The 14182-nt window shown below is 39.1% G+C and overlaps 2 protein-coding genes across 4 annotated transcripts in view; one reads left to right on the top strand and one right to left on the bottom strand.

The window, feature by feature from the left end:
• The window catches only part of TOGARAM1 (TOG array regulator of axonemal microtubules 1), an 85026-nt gene extending 72764 nt beyond the window's left edge, over positions 1-12262 (bottom strand). For both annotated transcript variants that reach the window (XM_043922097.1, XM_043922098.1), the window contains exon 1: positions 10037-12262. In XM_043922097.1, the coding sequence (XP_043778032.1) occupies positions 10037-12082 (2046 nt within the window). In that variant the 5' untranslated portion in view covers positions 12083-12262. The remainder of the gene's footprint in view (positions 1-10036) is intronic.
• A 155-nt stretch (positions 12263-12417) lies between these two features.
• KLHL28 (kelch like family member 28) overlaps positions 12418-14182 on the top strand; it is a 39125-nt gene continuing 37360 nt past the window's right edge. The window contains exon 1 of one of the 2 annotated variants that reach the window (XM_043922106.1): positions 12418-12654. The gene's annotated coding sequence lies outside the window, so the exon portion shown is untranslated. Of the gene's footprint in view, positions 12655-13011; positions 13380-14182 lie in introns of those variants that run through there. The other variant, XM_043922107.1, reaches the window with a different exon arrangement.

Genomic DNA, 14182 nt, shown 5'->3' with positions numbered 1-14182 from the left:
AACCAATTACAGTCAACTTTTGATTAGATACATTAAGAGAAAATATACTAACCCAGTTAATATCATGAATAATACAGAAATAATTCTCCAGTACAGAATGCATTTATATTAGATTTACTCTGTAATTAATCTCTTTTTAAAAAACTTTTTTATATTGGAGTATAGTCAATTAACAAGGTTATGATAGTTTCAGATAGACAGTAAAGGGATGCAGCCATACAAATAATATATCCATTCTCCGCTTAACTCCCCTCCCATCCGGTAATTAATTTCTACTTAGAGAACAGAACATTAGAATGTATGACAGTGAACACAACAACTAGTGATAGTGGTAATGAGTGTGGACATAAAGTGGGTAGCGGTAGCAGTGAAGAATATATCTGCTAGTGTGGCATTTTCCAGAGTTTTGGAGAAGTCAGTCAGGAATTACACTCTGCTGTAGAAAAATCTGCAAATATTTGAAAGCAGACTGTATTATTATTAACATGAGAGGTCCTTTATGCTCTTTCTCAAAAGTAGGTAAATTATTTTCATCAGGATAAGCTTTGATGGGACTAAACAATAAACAAGGGAAAAGGAATGAGTTAGCATAAATGGGAAAAGTACACAGAGTTTGCAAAAGTTCTGAGCTAAATTTACAAAATATGAAGCCGTCTGTTTAAGGGATCTTATGACGCTTAGAAGGACAGAACTGAGTTTTCAGTGTTTGAAGTTAATGTCTTAAAATATAATTCATTTAATTCCTTGTAGGAAATGAAAGTGTTATAAAAGGCGAGTTTCACATTTAATATTAACAATGATTTGAAATTCACATAGTCTAATCTACTATTTTAATCTCGCTATTTAGTAACTCTTAACCCTTGGACTTGACTCCTAATATATTTTTCATAAAACTATTTCTTTGACCTAACACATCTTAGTTCAGCTTTTGGCAAGGAGTGTTAAGGACATCACAAAAATAGTTTCAATTCTACCTTGGTATAGATAGTAGCAAATTATTAGGATAACACCTTTTAATAGCTAACTCTCTCAGAAATCACCTACACTCCTCCCTTTATTGAGCTCATACTAAATTTATCTTAATCTCCAGCCTCCAGTTTTTGGACCTTCATTTTCTACTGGTTCTTTCTGGTTTTACCTGGACTTCAACCTTGCCTCTTAATGATAGCCATTAAAAAAAGTTTATTCCAATTACCTTCCAATCACCTCCAAAATCACCTTCTGAAACATATTTGTATGCTTTTTCAAATCATTTTCTATGTAAACTTTAAGAAAGCACAGTTGTGATACCATATATAACAAGTTTTATCTCCTACTTTTGCACATTCAAGGGAAAACACAGACTGTACGTTTAATTAATGACCTTGGTTACTAGGTTAAAGAACAAGGAAAAAAATGTTCATAAACTTAAAAGTTTTTAATATATGGCATGTACTTGTACAGAAAAATTCTACTTAAGATGGTTCTTTGGACAAATCAGACTCATTAGAAGGCAGCTATTTTTTTTGCCCATATTTTATCACCATGTAAAAATAATAGTATAATTATTTGTGTAAAGTTGAACTTATCGTCTCAGGAAACACCTAATTAACTTAAATTTCCTCTATTGGTTTCACTGGTTGGATACCTTAACATTACTCCTTTTCAAAATATAAAATTGAGAAATCACATGTTCAATTAAAGTTCATAATAGATAATATCTTTATTAACAGGGATCAACTTTATAATGCCATAAATCTTATAATGCTTAATATATTATTTATAATTTCCAGACTCTTAAGATTTTAGACTAATATAAAATTGAATGAAAAAATTAAACTATCAAATATAGTTGATAGGTTCGTATAGTCAAAATGGTTTTTCCAGTGGTCATGTATGGATGTGAGAGTTGGACCATAAAGGAATCTGAGTGCCGAAGAATTGATGCTTTTGAACTGTGGTGTTGGAGAAGACTCTTGAGAGTCCCTTGGACTGCAAGGAGATCAACCCAGTCAATCCTAAAGGGAATCAGTCCTGAATATTCATTGGAAGGACTGATACTGAAGCTGAAACTCCAATACTCTGGTTACCTGATGTGAAGAACTGACTCATTGGAAAAGACCCTGCTGCTGGGAAAGACGGAAGGCAGGAGAAGAAGGGGATGACAGAGAATGAGATGGTTGGATGGCATCACTGACTCGATGGACATGAGTCTGAACAAGCTCCAGGAGTTGGGGACGCCTGGCGTGCTGCAGTCCAGGGGGTCGCAAAGAGTCAGACACAACTGAGCAACTGAACTGAACTGATGGTTGATTTACAATATTGTGTTAATTTCTGCTGTACGGCAAAGTGACTTGGTTATATGTATGTATTCTTTTTCATATTCTTTTCCATTATGGTTTATCACAGGATATTAAATATAGTTCTCTGTGTTAAATATGCTTTTAATTTACCCTTGTCTGTTATACATTGTAGGATAACCATCAACAAACAGGTTAAAGGATATACAAAAGCCTCTGGATGATGACAAATAGATGTTTTTTTCTGTCACTTAAACCATTATAAAAAGGACATATATAGTCACGAAAAGAATGAAAAGACAGCTCTTGGTTATATGAATTTTGATTTTTTGTCTGTGAGGAAACAAAAGTTGGTATCTTTGGGTGAGGTTATATTTAATATATATAACTGACACTGCCTTACGTTAAAAAGTTACAGGGAAATAAAAGGAGGTACCCAAGGAAATGCGTATGTTTTCTCCATTTATTATGATAATTGCTATGGTTTTTTTAGATCATAAAATCAATATAATGTATATGTTATCTTATTTAATATTCTTTTTAAGGTTTAGTTTTCAAAACTTATTTTAAAATTATTTTTAAATTTTTAAATAGACCTGAGAATAGATATGCTTTTGGATTGCTCTTAATTTTGACAAGTACTAAAATAAGCTTTTCAGGAATTCCCTGGTAGCCCAGTGGTTGGGACTCAGTGCTTTCACTGCCCTGGCCCAAGGTTCAATCCCTGGTCAGGGAACTAAGATCTTGCAAGCCGTGTGGTGCAATCAATAACAACAACATAAATAAATAAACAGAAAAACTTTTTCAAATACTTCAGACATCTTGATAAAATTTTAAGAAGAAAAATAATGATTACTTATTGGAAACAATCTAACATCTGCACTGACATTAGATTAGGGAGGTTCAAGAGGGAGGGAATATATATGTACCTATGTCTGATTCATGCTGAGGTTTGACAGAAAACAACAAACTTCTGTAAAGCCATTTTCCTTCAATTAAAAAAATCAATAAAAAACAAACAAAAACAAACTACTTGCTGGAAACAATGTACTATCCAAGGAAATTTCAATTTTTAGGATTAAGTTCACACCAAACACATTACTGCAACTTGCTGATTTGGGATTTTCTATTACCTTTAAATTTGTCACATTAAGTATTCTAAATCTTTCCCACATTCTTCAAATGTCTGATTCTCTATTTTCCATTCTCAGCTTGGCTCTTCATTTACAAGATTATGGAAGCCTAATATTTGAGCCTTGCCCTTAAAATGTGACTCACCAATCAGCAGCATGAGCAACAACTAGAAGCTTAGCAGACGTGTAGTCTCAGAATCCCTCTCCAGACAGACTGAACCAGAATCTGTACTTTAACCAGATCCTAAGGGAATATTTATTGATGTTAAAATTTGATAAGCACTATTCCAGAGCTCATTGTCTTCAATGTCCAGAGCTCCATTCTTTTGGTTAAAAAAAAACCTGCTGACTCAAAGTTTTTCTGAATCCTAAGTTATCTTCCTTTTATTTTTTCCTGCAGTTCCAGAAGAAAAAAGACTTCTGCCTCTGTTCCAAAGCTAACCTCTCTATATAACCATGTTCTTTTTTTTTTTATAACCATGTTCCTGATTCATTCAGTATATAATGACATTAATTCCTTGCCTTTCCCTCTCAATTTGATTCTCAACTATGATTAGAGAGATCAAATCATATATTCCTTGGAAATCTAAGATCTACCACAGTACAGAGTAGGCATGGTGAAGTCACCAGTGGCTCTTTGCTACTTTTAAATGACGTGGTTCCTATTTAAAAATAAAACATAGTGATAACTCATCCTGCTACATCCTACTACATCTTGCTTGGTCTTGTCTTTTACCCTCAAACCCTGAGATCCTATTTTCTCACTTAGATATTTGTGGATACTGATTGTAGACGCAGCACTGTTAGTACTGTTATATAAACAAACAACAACTGTCATTATCAACACAGTGCTTACCATCACTTAAGAGAAAGAAGACATGGTTCACATGGGCTAAATACCAAAAGAAGAAAAAAATGCTAGGCAGTGCTTTTAAGAGTAATCTATAAGCTTGAACTTGGCTTCACACTTAGTGGATGGCCAAAAAGATGCTTAATAAATGTTTACTGCTTGTATTAATAAGTATTTTCTTATCAGTTCATCTCTTAAACTTATAAATTTAGTCTCTAAAACCACTTTTTTCCATGTCTCACTGACTTTTCAGTAACCATGTTTTCTACCTTTAAAAAGCTATAGAACCTAATAACTACATACAAGTGAAGCAAGTATGCTCCTTACTTTTCAGTCTAGGTAACCATGACTCTTAACTCATTGTAGAGAAATCTGTTAAGAAAAATAAAGCTAACATGGTGGCCAGGTAGTGATGGCTGATTATTGGACCCCACTAACCCATTAAAATAGTCCTAAAAGGACAGAAAGAGATTCAAAGCTAGAATACCACAAGAATCTGTATATTAGTGTATACAAATTGAAATGACACTTGAAGACGAGGCAACAAAATGTTCACTGAATGCTTTTCTCAGTAGTGAGACTGCTGAAAATCCTAAGTTTCGTCTTTCTGCCTTTCTATATTTTCCAAATTTTCTATAACAAGCACATACAACTTTTAATAATCAGATGAATTATAAGGAGGAAAGTAAGAAAGATAAAATTATGAGAAAAGTATCTTCTAAAATTATTTTACAAGTAGCAAGCTGATATATAAGAATAAATCATGCCTTTTCAGATTTCATTCTCCTCAAAAATCTCTCCTGCCTTTAACAGCAATGATGTGCTTCCTGAAACTCTCTTTTTACTTCACTTCTAAAACCTCTGTTCTTCCTTGATTCTCTTCCAACTCTTAGGCACTCTTTCTCTTTACCTTGTTTGGTTCTGTCTCCTACTGCTTTTCCCTAAATGGGGCTGTATGCAGAGACTGAGTCTTAAGCACTATGCTCTTGTTCTGAGAACTCGTCAAATCTCACAGTTTCAACAAACTACTTCTCAGTATGTGACTTCCAAGTTCTACATCCTAGTTCTTTCTTTGTCTCTTGAATAGTGGTCTTCAACAAATTCAACTAAGTGTTCTTCCACTATCTAAAACTCATTTTCCCCCCAAATTAACTTCCCTTGTTGGGTCTTTCTTATTTGTGGATTTATTATGCATTTTTGTCACTTCATTCAGACGAGATCGGCACGTTCAGGGTGGTATGGCGGTAGACTGTCACTTCATTCAAATCTGAGTTATCCCTCTTTCTCTTTATCTTCCTTTCCTCCAACACTTTGGCCACTAAATCCTTTGAAATACCTCTTACCTGACATCCTGCTAATTCTAATGAAACTCAACAATGCACACGTAAAGTAGTCCAATAAATGTACTAACTGATCTTCCAAGTCTCCAGTCTCCACCTTCTCAAAAAAGAAAGAAAGAAAAACCCACACAACTTAGACATTGCTGCTGTTGTGATTAGCTTTCCTAAAATACTGCTTTAAAAAAAGAAGAGAAGGAAAAAAACCAAAACCAAACAACCCCTGTAGTCTCAAATCACTGTCAAAATAATAGACTAAACTCTTTAATCTAGCATTCAAGGGTCTCCAGCCTAGAAAGGGCCTTCCTCTTTAACCTTTCCTTTTTCTTACCACTGTAATACAAAATAATCCCTCTAAGCAAACTAATCTATTTATCTTCAAAATGAGCTGTAGGAGTATGGAACTGAAACATTCATGAGTTTTTATAGAAGCATCTTATGTCACTAACTTGCTCTATGTGGACAAGACAGAAATAACATTTTAACAATAGACTGCAAATGTTACAATTGAGCCTGGGCGAGTCAGGACAAATTAGAACAGGGGTCACGCCATTCTGGAAAAAGCAAAACTATGCAGACAGTAAAAGACCAGTGTTTGCGAGGAGTTAGGGAGGGAGGGATGAATAGAAGGAGCACAGAGAACTTTTAGGACAGTGAAATTATTTTGTGTGATACTACAATGATGGATATGGGTCATGGATATATTTGTCCGAACCCACAGAATGTACAAATACCAAAAATAAACACTAATGTCAATGGAGGTTCATCATTTGTTAACAAATGCACCACTTGGGGAGAGATGGTGTTAGTGAAGGAAGTTACATGGGTGGGTGTAGAAAGGGGCTTTAAGGAAACCCTCTGTACTTTCAATCTTGTTGTGAACCTAAACCTGCTAAAATATAGTATTGCCCTATTTTTTAAAAAATATACATGTACTTTTAAAAACTTCATACATAAAAATATTTAAGTATTTAATCCCTGTCATCCATTATGATAATTTCCAATGTATCAATAATTCTTCCACAGACCATTTCTGAGCAAGAAACTACAGTCAATCCTCCAAATCGATGGGTTCTGCACCCACAGATTCAACCGTGGATTGAAAATATTAAAATAAAAAAAAATTCTAGAAAGTTCCCAAATGCAAAACTTCAATTTTCCATTCTTTGGTAATACACAGCATTTACACTGTATTTATGTAGCTATTTACATAGCATTTACATTGTATGAAATATTATAAGAAATCTTGAAATGACTTAAGGTATACAGGAGGAGGTTATAGGCATCTATAAACATGCCATTTTATATAAGGGACTGTAACATCTACAGATTTTGGTATGCTCCAGGGCCCAGACACCAATCTCCCTAAGATACTGAGGGACAAACTTCTTACAAAAGCAATATATGTCTACACTAGAATTTCAGAAATGTACTATTTTCAGATTCTTGGCACTTTGGCCAGCACCAGAATCGTAATACACTAGCATTTCTCTTTTTTTAGGTTGTGCTGCACGGCTTGTGGGATCTCAGTTCCTTGACCAGGGATTGAACCTGAGCCAGGGCAGTGGAAGTGCCGAGTTCTAACCACTGGACTGCCACAGAACTTCCTATATTAACATTTTAGATTTGACAAATAACAAGCAGTGTTAAAATCAATGCTTACAGAAAATCATTCATTCCCAGATGGTTTAAAATACACGAGAAAAACCATACCACTAAATTATGTAAATAGGAAAATTACTTTAAAAATAACTTTAGAATTAAAAAGAATGAGCGGGAACACTGTTCACCTCCATCCATACTGCAAAAGGCACGAACTCATTTACACAAATGATCTCCATACTTGGCTCTTGCCTACATTTCTAGTTTCATCTTCTGCTACTTTCCACCAAACAGGTTCAGCTATGCAGAAATACACCATTTCTTACTAATTTGGTAAATCCTTTTATAATTTAGTATCTCTGAACATTTTCTTCAGTCTGAAATTCTCAGGACACATCCACATTTAGCAAATTACTATTCATCTTTTATCATGTCATTTAAATCACCTACAAACAAATTAAGAAAAGTCTGACCATATGAGTGTAGGATAATTCTAAGCATAGAAACAAACAAGTGCAAAGAAATACTGAGCTTTAGTAGGTAGTCAGCTGTTGTGTTACTGGTGTAGTAATTATGTTTTGTGTATGAATACAAATAAATGTAACTGATATTAAGAGACCAGAAGCTGCAACTCCAATACTTTGGCCACCTGATGAGAAGAACTGATTCATTGGAAAAGACCTTGATGCTGGGAAAGACTGAAGGCGGAAGGAGAAGGGGACGACAGAGATGAAATGGTTGGGTGGCATCACCGACTCAATGGACATGAGTTTGAATAAACTCCGGGAGTTGGTGATGGACAGGGAGGCCTGGCATGCTGCAGTGCATGGGGTCCCAAAGAATGGGACACGACTGAGCGACTGAACTGAACTGAACTGAAATTAGGGACCAGGGTTAAATTGTGAGAGAAGGGAGATACAAACATGGACTAAAGGAATATGAGAAAGAATCCTGTAGTGCTGGATTTGCATTGGAGGTATCAATATGAATTTGTTAAAAAAAAAATAAAGATATTCCTAGGTTCTATCCACTGAAAGAGTCAATCCACAACAATAAACAATACCACTGAGCACATCTATACCCTGACTTTGGTTTTAAAATTCCACTTTCTAATTCAAAAAGCATTTCTTGGGCTCTTGGAAAAAACATTGGCTCCAGGTCTGGAGCAAGAAAAGTGCAAAGTAACCCTGGGCATCATACTATGTTTAAGTTAAGGAAGTGTTCAAAGACTTAAGAGTCATGTTACAGGACACAGGAGCCAGTCACCTGTCAAATCAAATTTGAGACAATTTTAGCATCAAAAGGAATACTCATGCATTTAATTATTACACATAGAATAAAAAAGAATGCCAGGTAACAAATACAGAAGGAATGTTAGAATTTTCAAAAAGGTTACCCATTTTTGTAGTTCCCAATGTAATAAATGATACAGGTAAGGGTCATTAGTGGATGTTACGAACAGGGGTGGAAGGTTGTTGAGGTATTCCTAGTGTCACAGAAGTATCTTACAGATCATATGCTAATTATAAAGAGGAAAATAAACCTCTGCAATGGAGTGGTATGGTTATTACACCTTAACCAACTGAGGCAATGTGAAGTTCACAAGATTGTATTTTTGCTAAAACTGTTTATCTTGAATGTAACATAAAGAAACATTACGACAGATTAAGATTCTTCAAAAATAAGTCAATGTCATGAAAAAACACACAGATGGGCATGTACTTCTATGTAAAATACATATTAACCATGTGAATCTTGATTGACTGGATCCTGGAAGACAAAATAGTATAAAACACATTTTGGGGACAATTGGAGAAATTATTTAATAGAGGCTATTACTACTGGTATTCCGGGGTGTGATACTGGTATGATGGTTATAAATGAGAATGTCATTCTTACGAGTTATATACGGAAACATTTAGGATGAAATGTCAAGATACCTGCACTTATTTTCAAATGGTTCAGCAAATACGAAGAACATATGGCAACATGACAACTGGTAAATACAGATGAAGTATATGAATATTCACTGTGTGTGCATGTGCGCGCGCATGCGCGCTCAGTCGTCTCCAATTCATTGCAACCCCATGGAGACCCTTAGGCTCCTCTGTCCATGGATTTTCCATGCAAGAACACTGGAGTGGGTTACCATTTCCTCCTCCAGGGTATCTTCCCGACCCAGGGATAGAACCCACGTCTCCTGCAGTGGCAGGCAGATTCTTTACCACTGAGCCACCTGGGAAGCCCCAATATTCACTGTACTATTCTTTTAAGTAAACTATAGACTTCGAATTTTCAAAATAAAGACTTTGGTGGGGGGAACCCTTAGTTCAGATGTCTGATCTTCTTGGAAGGTTTTTCTCCCGCCAATGTAATTATTTTTTCTACTTTCAGCATTTCCATAGGACTCGAAATTTCTATTTTAGCACTTAACCAATTTGTAGCTGCCCATTTACAAGTCCCTCCCCTTAACTAAACTCTGCAAAACCCGTTTGATCTTCATTCCTAGAACGTGGTTCTTTTTCTGGTACCTACTAGGTATTCAGTGTTTGTTCCATGAATGAGATAACAGATATGCCAGAATGACAGATCAAAACTGAAATCCAGGTATTGTCTATACCAAATTGTGCCTCAAATTTAATCAAATCCATCAAGCAGGAAGCCTACTGAAGGTTCCTGTGTGTTCTGTCCCATTATAATTGATACATCAGCAAACTGATTTAAAAACAAAGCATGACAACCCTCAAGGAGCATCACCCCTCAGTCATTACAGGCATATTTCTATTTTAAATTCTTTCATAGTTTCAACTCAAGGAAATTAGAGAAGATGCATACCTGTTCTATATCCTTGGAACTGGAAGTCTGGTTTTCTCCTGTGACTCCAGGCTGCTCATTTTCCCACGGTAATTTATTTTTTCCTTTTCCTGCACTCAGTACCCTTCGAGTACAGATAGTCGGACTATAAGGTCCATACATTTGCATGCTATCCCTTGCGTGGTCACCGCAGTGACAGTGTGCACTCTGAGTCCTGTTTCCGGCCAAAAGCCAGTCTGCATCTGCTCCATGTGCCAAATGGCTCGATCTACCCTGGGCAGATGATGGCACGAGTACCGCATATTCCACAAATCCCTGTTCTGTTAACTTTGGGAGGGTTTTCCTAGCCAACCTGGCCTGCACAGCATTCATCACTCCATCTCCATTATCCTGCAGCTCCACAGTATCCACAGCTTTGAAAAGGGTGCTGGTTTTACCTGAGCCCATTGACGATGCCAACACAGCAAAAGCTTCAAGAGCTGCCTGGCGTACCCTGCGTTTGCTATCTACAAGAGCTGGGGCAAGATCAAAAGACAGTTTGGATAAGTCAAAATCCTCACTGGGATAAGTCAGGAGGGAGCAGATGCAAATGTTCACCACCTCCTCTCTCACTCTGGAATGCTTGTGTTTGAGATGTTCCAGGAGCAAGCAAAGCACCTGTTGAGGACCTACTTCCTTCATGAGCTTGAGGAAGATTTTCATGTACTCTTGTTTGATCACCAACTTGTTGTCTGCCAGCACTTTGACAGAAGCTGCTATAACAGGTCCCAAGAACTGTTGTACCTGCTCTCCAAGGCGAATAACCAGTAAATGCAGGACTTGAAGTGTGCCGTGGACCACTTTGAAGTTAGAATCGTCTAATAAATTATACAGCAAACTAATGAAACTCACAAGGCTAGGATGAGAGGTGGAACTTGGGTTAAAGCGTCCCATCACCTGTTTTAGTTCCTCAACAGCCTGAGTCCGGTTCTTATAGTCTTCCTGATCTAACAACCTTGAATGCAGCTCCTGAGGAATAATCCCAAATTTAAGATTGCTGTTGGAAAGACTCACTGCACAGGGAAGGGGATCTTCAGGAAACCCAGATGTTTCAAGTTCCAAATAATAAGGAACCTGACTTCCAAACTGCGACTCCAGGCGGCGATTGTAGTGTCTCCTCAGGGCAGAAGGCAGGCGAGAGATATAGGATTGAAATCTCTCTTGGCCAAGACGCTCCCCTATTTGTTGAAGTGCAGAGAAAGCTGTCTCAGATTCTTCTTCTATCTCCTGACCGCCAAGCTTTCGGGCTAAGGATATTATCACTTCGGTAAGATCTAGGTCGAGCAACAAATCCTCAGGAGTAAGCAATATAGGGAACAGTAGTGCTGTGGAGGCTCTAAGCCGGGCGTCGGTACTTTCCAGTCCTTGTTGTATAAGCGTCCTCAGCACCTGTCCAGAACTACGCTTCAAACAGATGTGTAGGATCTGCAAGGCATCCTTTCGCAGGGCTGGATTCTCTTCTCGTAGTGAGACGACAAGCTGAGGCAGAAGAGCTAAGCTAAAGGCCTCTTCCAGCTGGCCTAACTCCCCCTGACCCCGGAGAACGTCCGAGAGGAACTGCAAGCAGAGTCGTTTCTCATCACTACCTCCTTCCACAAGCACTCGGCCCAGGGCCCGATACAGCGCTTCCTTTCGTCGGGGGAAGCCAAGTCGACCGCCCCGCCGCGGCAAAGCAGCCTGTAAAGCCTGGAAGGCCTCCGAAGGATCGGGCGCGGTCCGCAGTTGTTGAAGGAGCCGAGTCTCCTCTTCATCTCCCCCCGACAAACCACCTCCAGGCCCAGACCAACTACTTGAGATTGCCTCCGCGGGCATCAAGAGGGTCGAGGCCAGAGGCGAGGGTGTCGGGGGGCAGGAACCGTGGTCTCCGGCAGCTCCACGGCAGCAATAGTTTTTCTCGCCTCTCATGGCGCCCCCACCTCGACTATCATCAGTCTCTGGGGCGGAAGGACGACTGCGACTCTGGAGGCGATAGGCACAGAAGGATGGAAGAGGCGGCAGCGGGAGCAGGGCTGAGGGCGCAGCCGCCATGGAGGGTCGTCAAGTGGCGGAGACTAGAGCAAACCATCGTCTCCAAAGGGCTCGATGGAGCCCAGCCTTCTTGTTCCTCTCCAAGCCTCAACCTGCAGAGGAGGAAAATGAACAACTTGAGCCCCTGACTCCCGGAGGCTGCCTTCGGCAAAATGGCCCCCGCCTGAGCCCCAGACCCCACAGCTGCCACCGGGCGTAACCAGGGGCACCACGTGACCAAACCTAGCGCTTCCATGGTGATGTACCCAGCGCGGACCTCTTGACCCGGAAATCAACCTGCCGTGATGCATGCAGGGTCATGTAGTCCACGTCAGAAATTCGGGCTAGGCGGAAGGGCTCTGGAAAAGGAAGTGAGAACACTGCGAACGTAAGGAACGTATCTGGAATGGAGAAGGCGAGGAACAGATAAAGCATTAAGCGGAAGTGACGCTCTCCTCGCTCAGGGCGGAAGTTCCCCGCCCCACCCGTAAGAATTAGGGTTTGACTAGAGACAAGTAAGGATCTTGCCCGGTCTCGAGTTGTCCACCGCTCCTCCTCCTCCTGTCGCTGCGGGCGTGATTCCTGGGACTCAGGTATTTTCCTTTGCTGTCCTTCTGCGGCGCAGGCTTTGACAGAGTTCTGCTGGAGTGCTGCTGGTGTTAGAGTAAGATGTAAAGAAATGAACGGGAGCAAGCAGGGACAGAGGCGACATCTTCTTGTGCAGGGCTCGTTATCGCAGTAAACGCGTTGTGGTCTACAGCCCTGAGTAAGGGCGATCCTTTCTTCCTGCCGTCCGCATACCGGTACGAGAGATGCGGACTAAGGCCAAGCTCAGAGCTCGCGTACTTTTTTTCAAATCCCGGTGTTTGGGGACCTTACTCTCCTCTCCTACCTCCCCCCTCCCCCGCCCCCGTCCCCCTTTCCTACTTCTCTTACCCTCGGGTTGTGAAAGGTTGATGGTTTTCTGTCGTTTTCCCTTATCCTCATCACTTTTAAGTTCTCTTTGAAAACGTACTTGATCTGCAGATAAATCTATTTTTCCTTGTAGCTAAACTTCTGTCCCTTTTAGGTTCTCAAAGTCTAATGCAGCTCCTCTGTGGGACTCACCCCTTTCCCCCGCTAGCTCCCTCTGCCACCCCAACCTCCCTGCAGGATCTTCTCGCAGCTCTGAAGCCTTTCAGTCTCCTGGAAACCGAGATTGCAAAGACAATTTCAGTTGCGGTTGAAGTTCTTTGCCTCACCGTCCTGAGAGAATTCCGCCCTATAGATTTAGAGCCGATGATAGACATTTCTTTGTTTTAGGCGAATTGTGAATTTGGTAAGCAGTCTTTCTTCTTTGTAATTAAATGTAGGCGGAAACAATTGAAAAGCTTGAGTGCCTAGTGTGAGGCAGAGTTCTTTCAAGTGTGGAAGAGAATATTTTGGGGAAGGAATAATACACTTGTTTTTGAATGACCCAGTGAGAAAATTGTTATCATTTGAAGTCTTCAGTTTATGCACTTAAAATGCAAGTGTTCCTACCCAGTTCTGTAACTCTTAGTATGCCAAACCAATTTTATAAAAAAATTTGCTGGATAAGTAAGGCAAGTTGAAAAATCATTTCTGGATGGTGTCTTAAAGCACAATTTGATTATTATAGGTTTCTTTTTTCCTTTTCTTTTGGAAGTAGAATAAATGTAAACGAAGCCTGTGTAAACATGCATCCTCCTTCTGCTTTGGTTTAAATTCTAGGATGTTACTTGATTTTAGTTAATTATTTTAGTGTTTAATGAATCTCCCTTAATTTGGTTTGACTAGATTTCAGTAGACCAAAACTTTTTTTTTTTTTTTTTAATTTTGTGGGTAGGATAACGGCAGAAGAGTGAAAACCAAGACATGATTTTGACAGTTGTCAATGAGAAAGAATGTCAGTTTCTCATTTCCAGTGAAAGAAGTTCAAATTCATACTTTTACTCATATGTTAAGACTTCAGGAACTCAATTCAGACTAAAGTAAAAGAATGATAATACACAACAGAATGTAACATTAGAATGCCAGTTTATGTTGGAATAGAAGATAACCCTTTCCAGTGATCAGAATTTTCAGGTTGAAAATCCAGTGCATTCTTTCCTGTATCCAAGA

The sequence above is a fragment of the Cervus elaphus genome, chromosome 13 (assembly GCF_910594005.1).
Source record: "Cervus elaphus chromosome 13, mCerEla1.1, whole genome shotgun sequence".
NCBI classification, from domain to species: Eukaryota; Metazoa; Chordata; class Mammalia; order Artiodactyla; family Cervidae; genus Cervus; species Cervus elaphus.
Note: the sequence above shows the minus strand (reverse complement) of the source record. Positions and strands in the feature narration are given on the sequence as shown.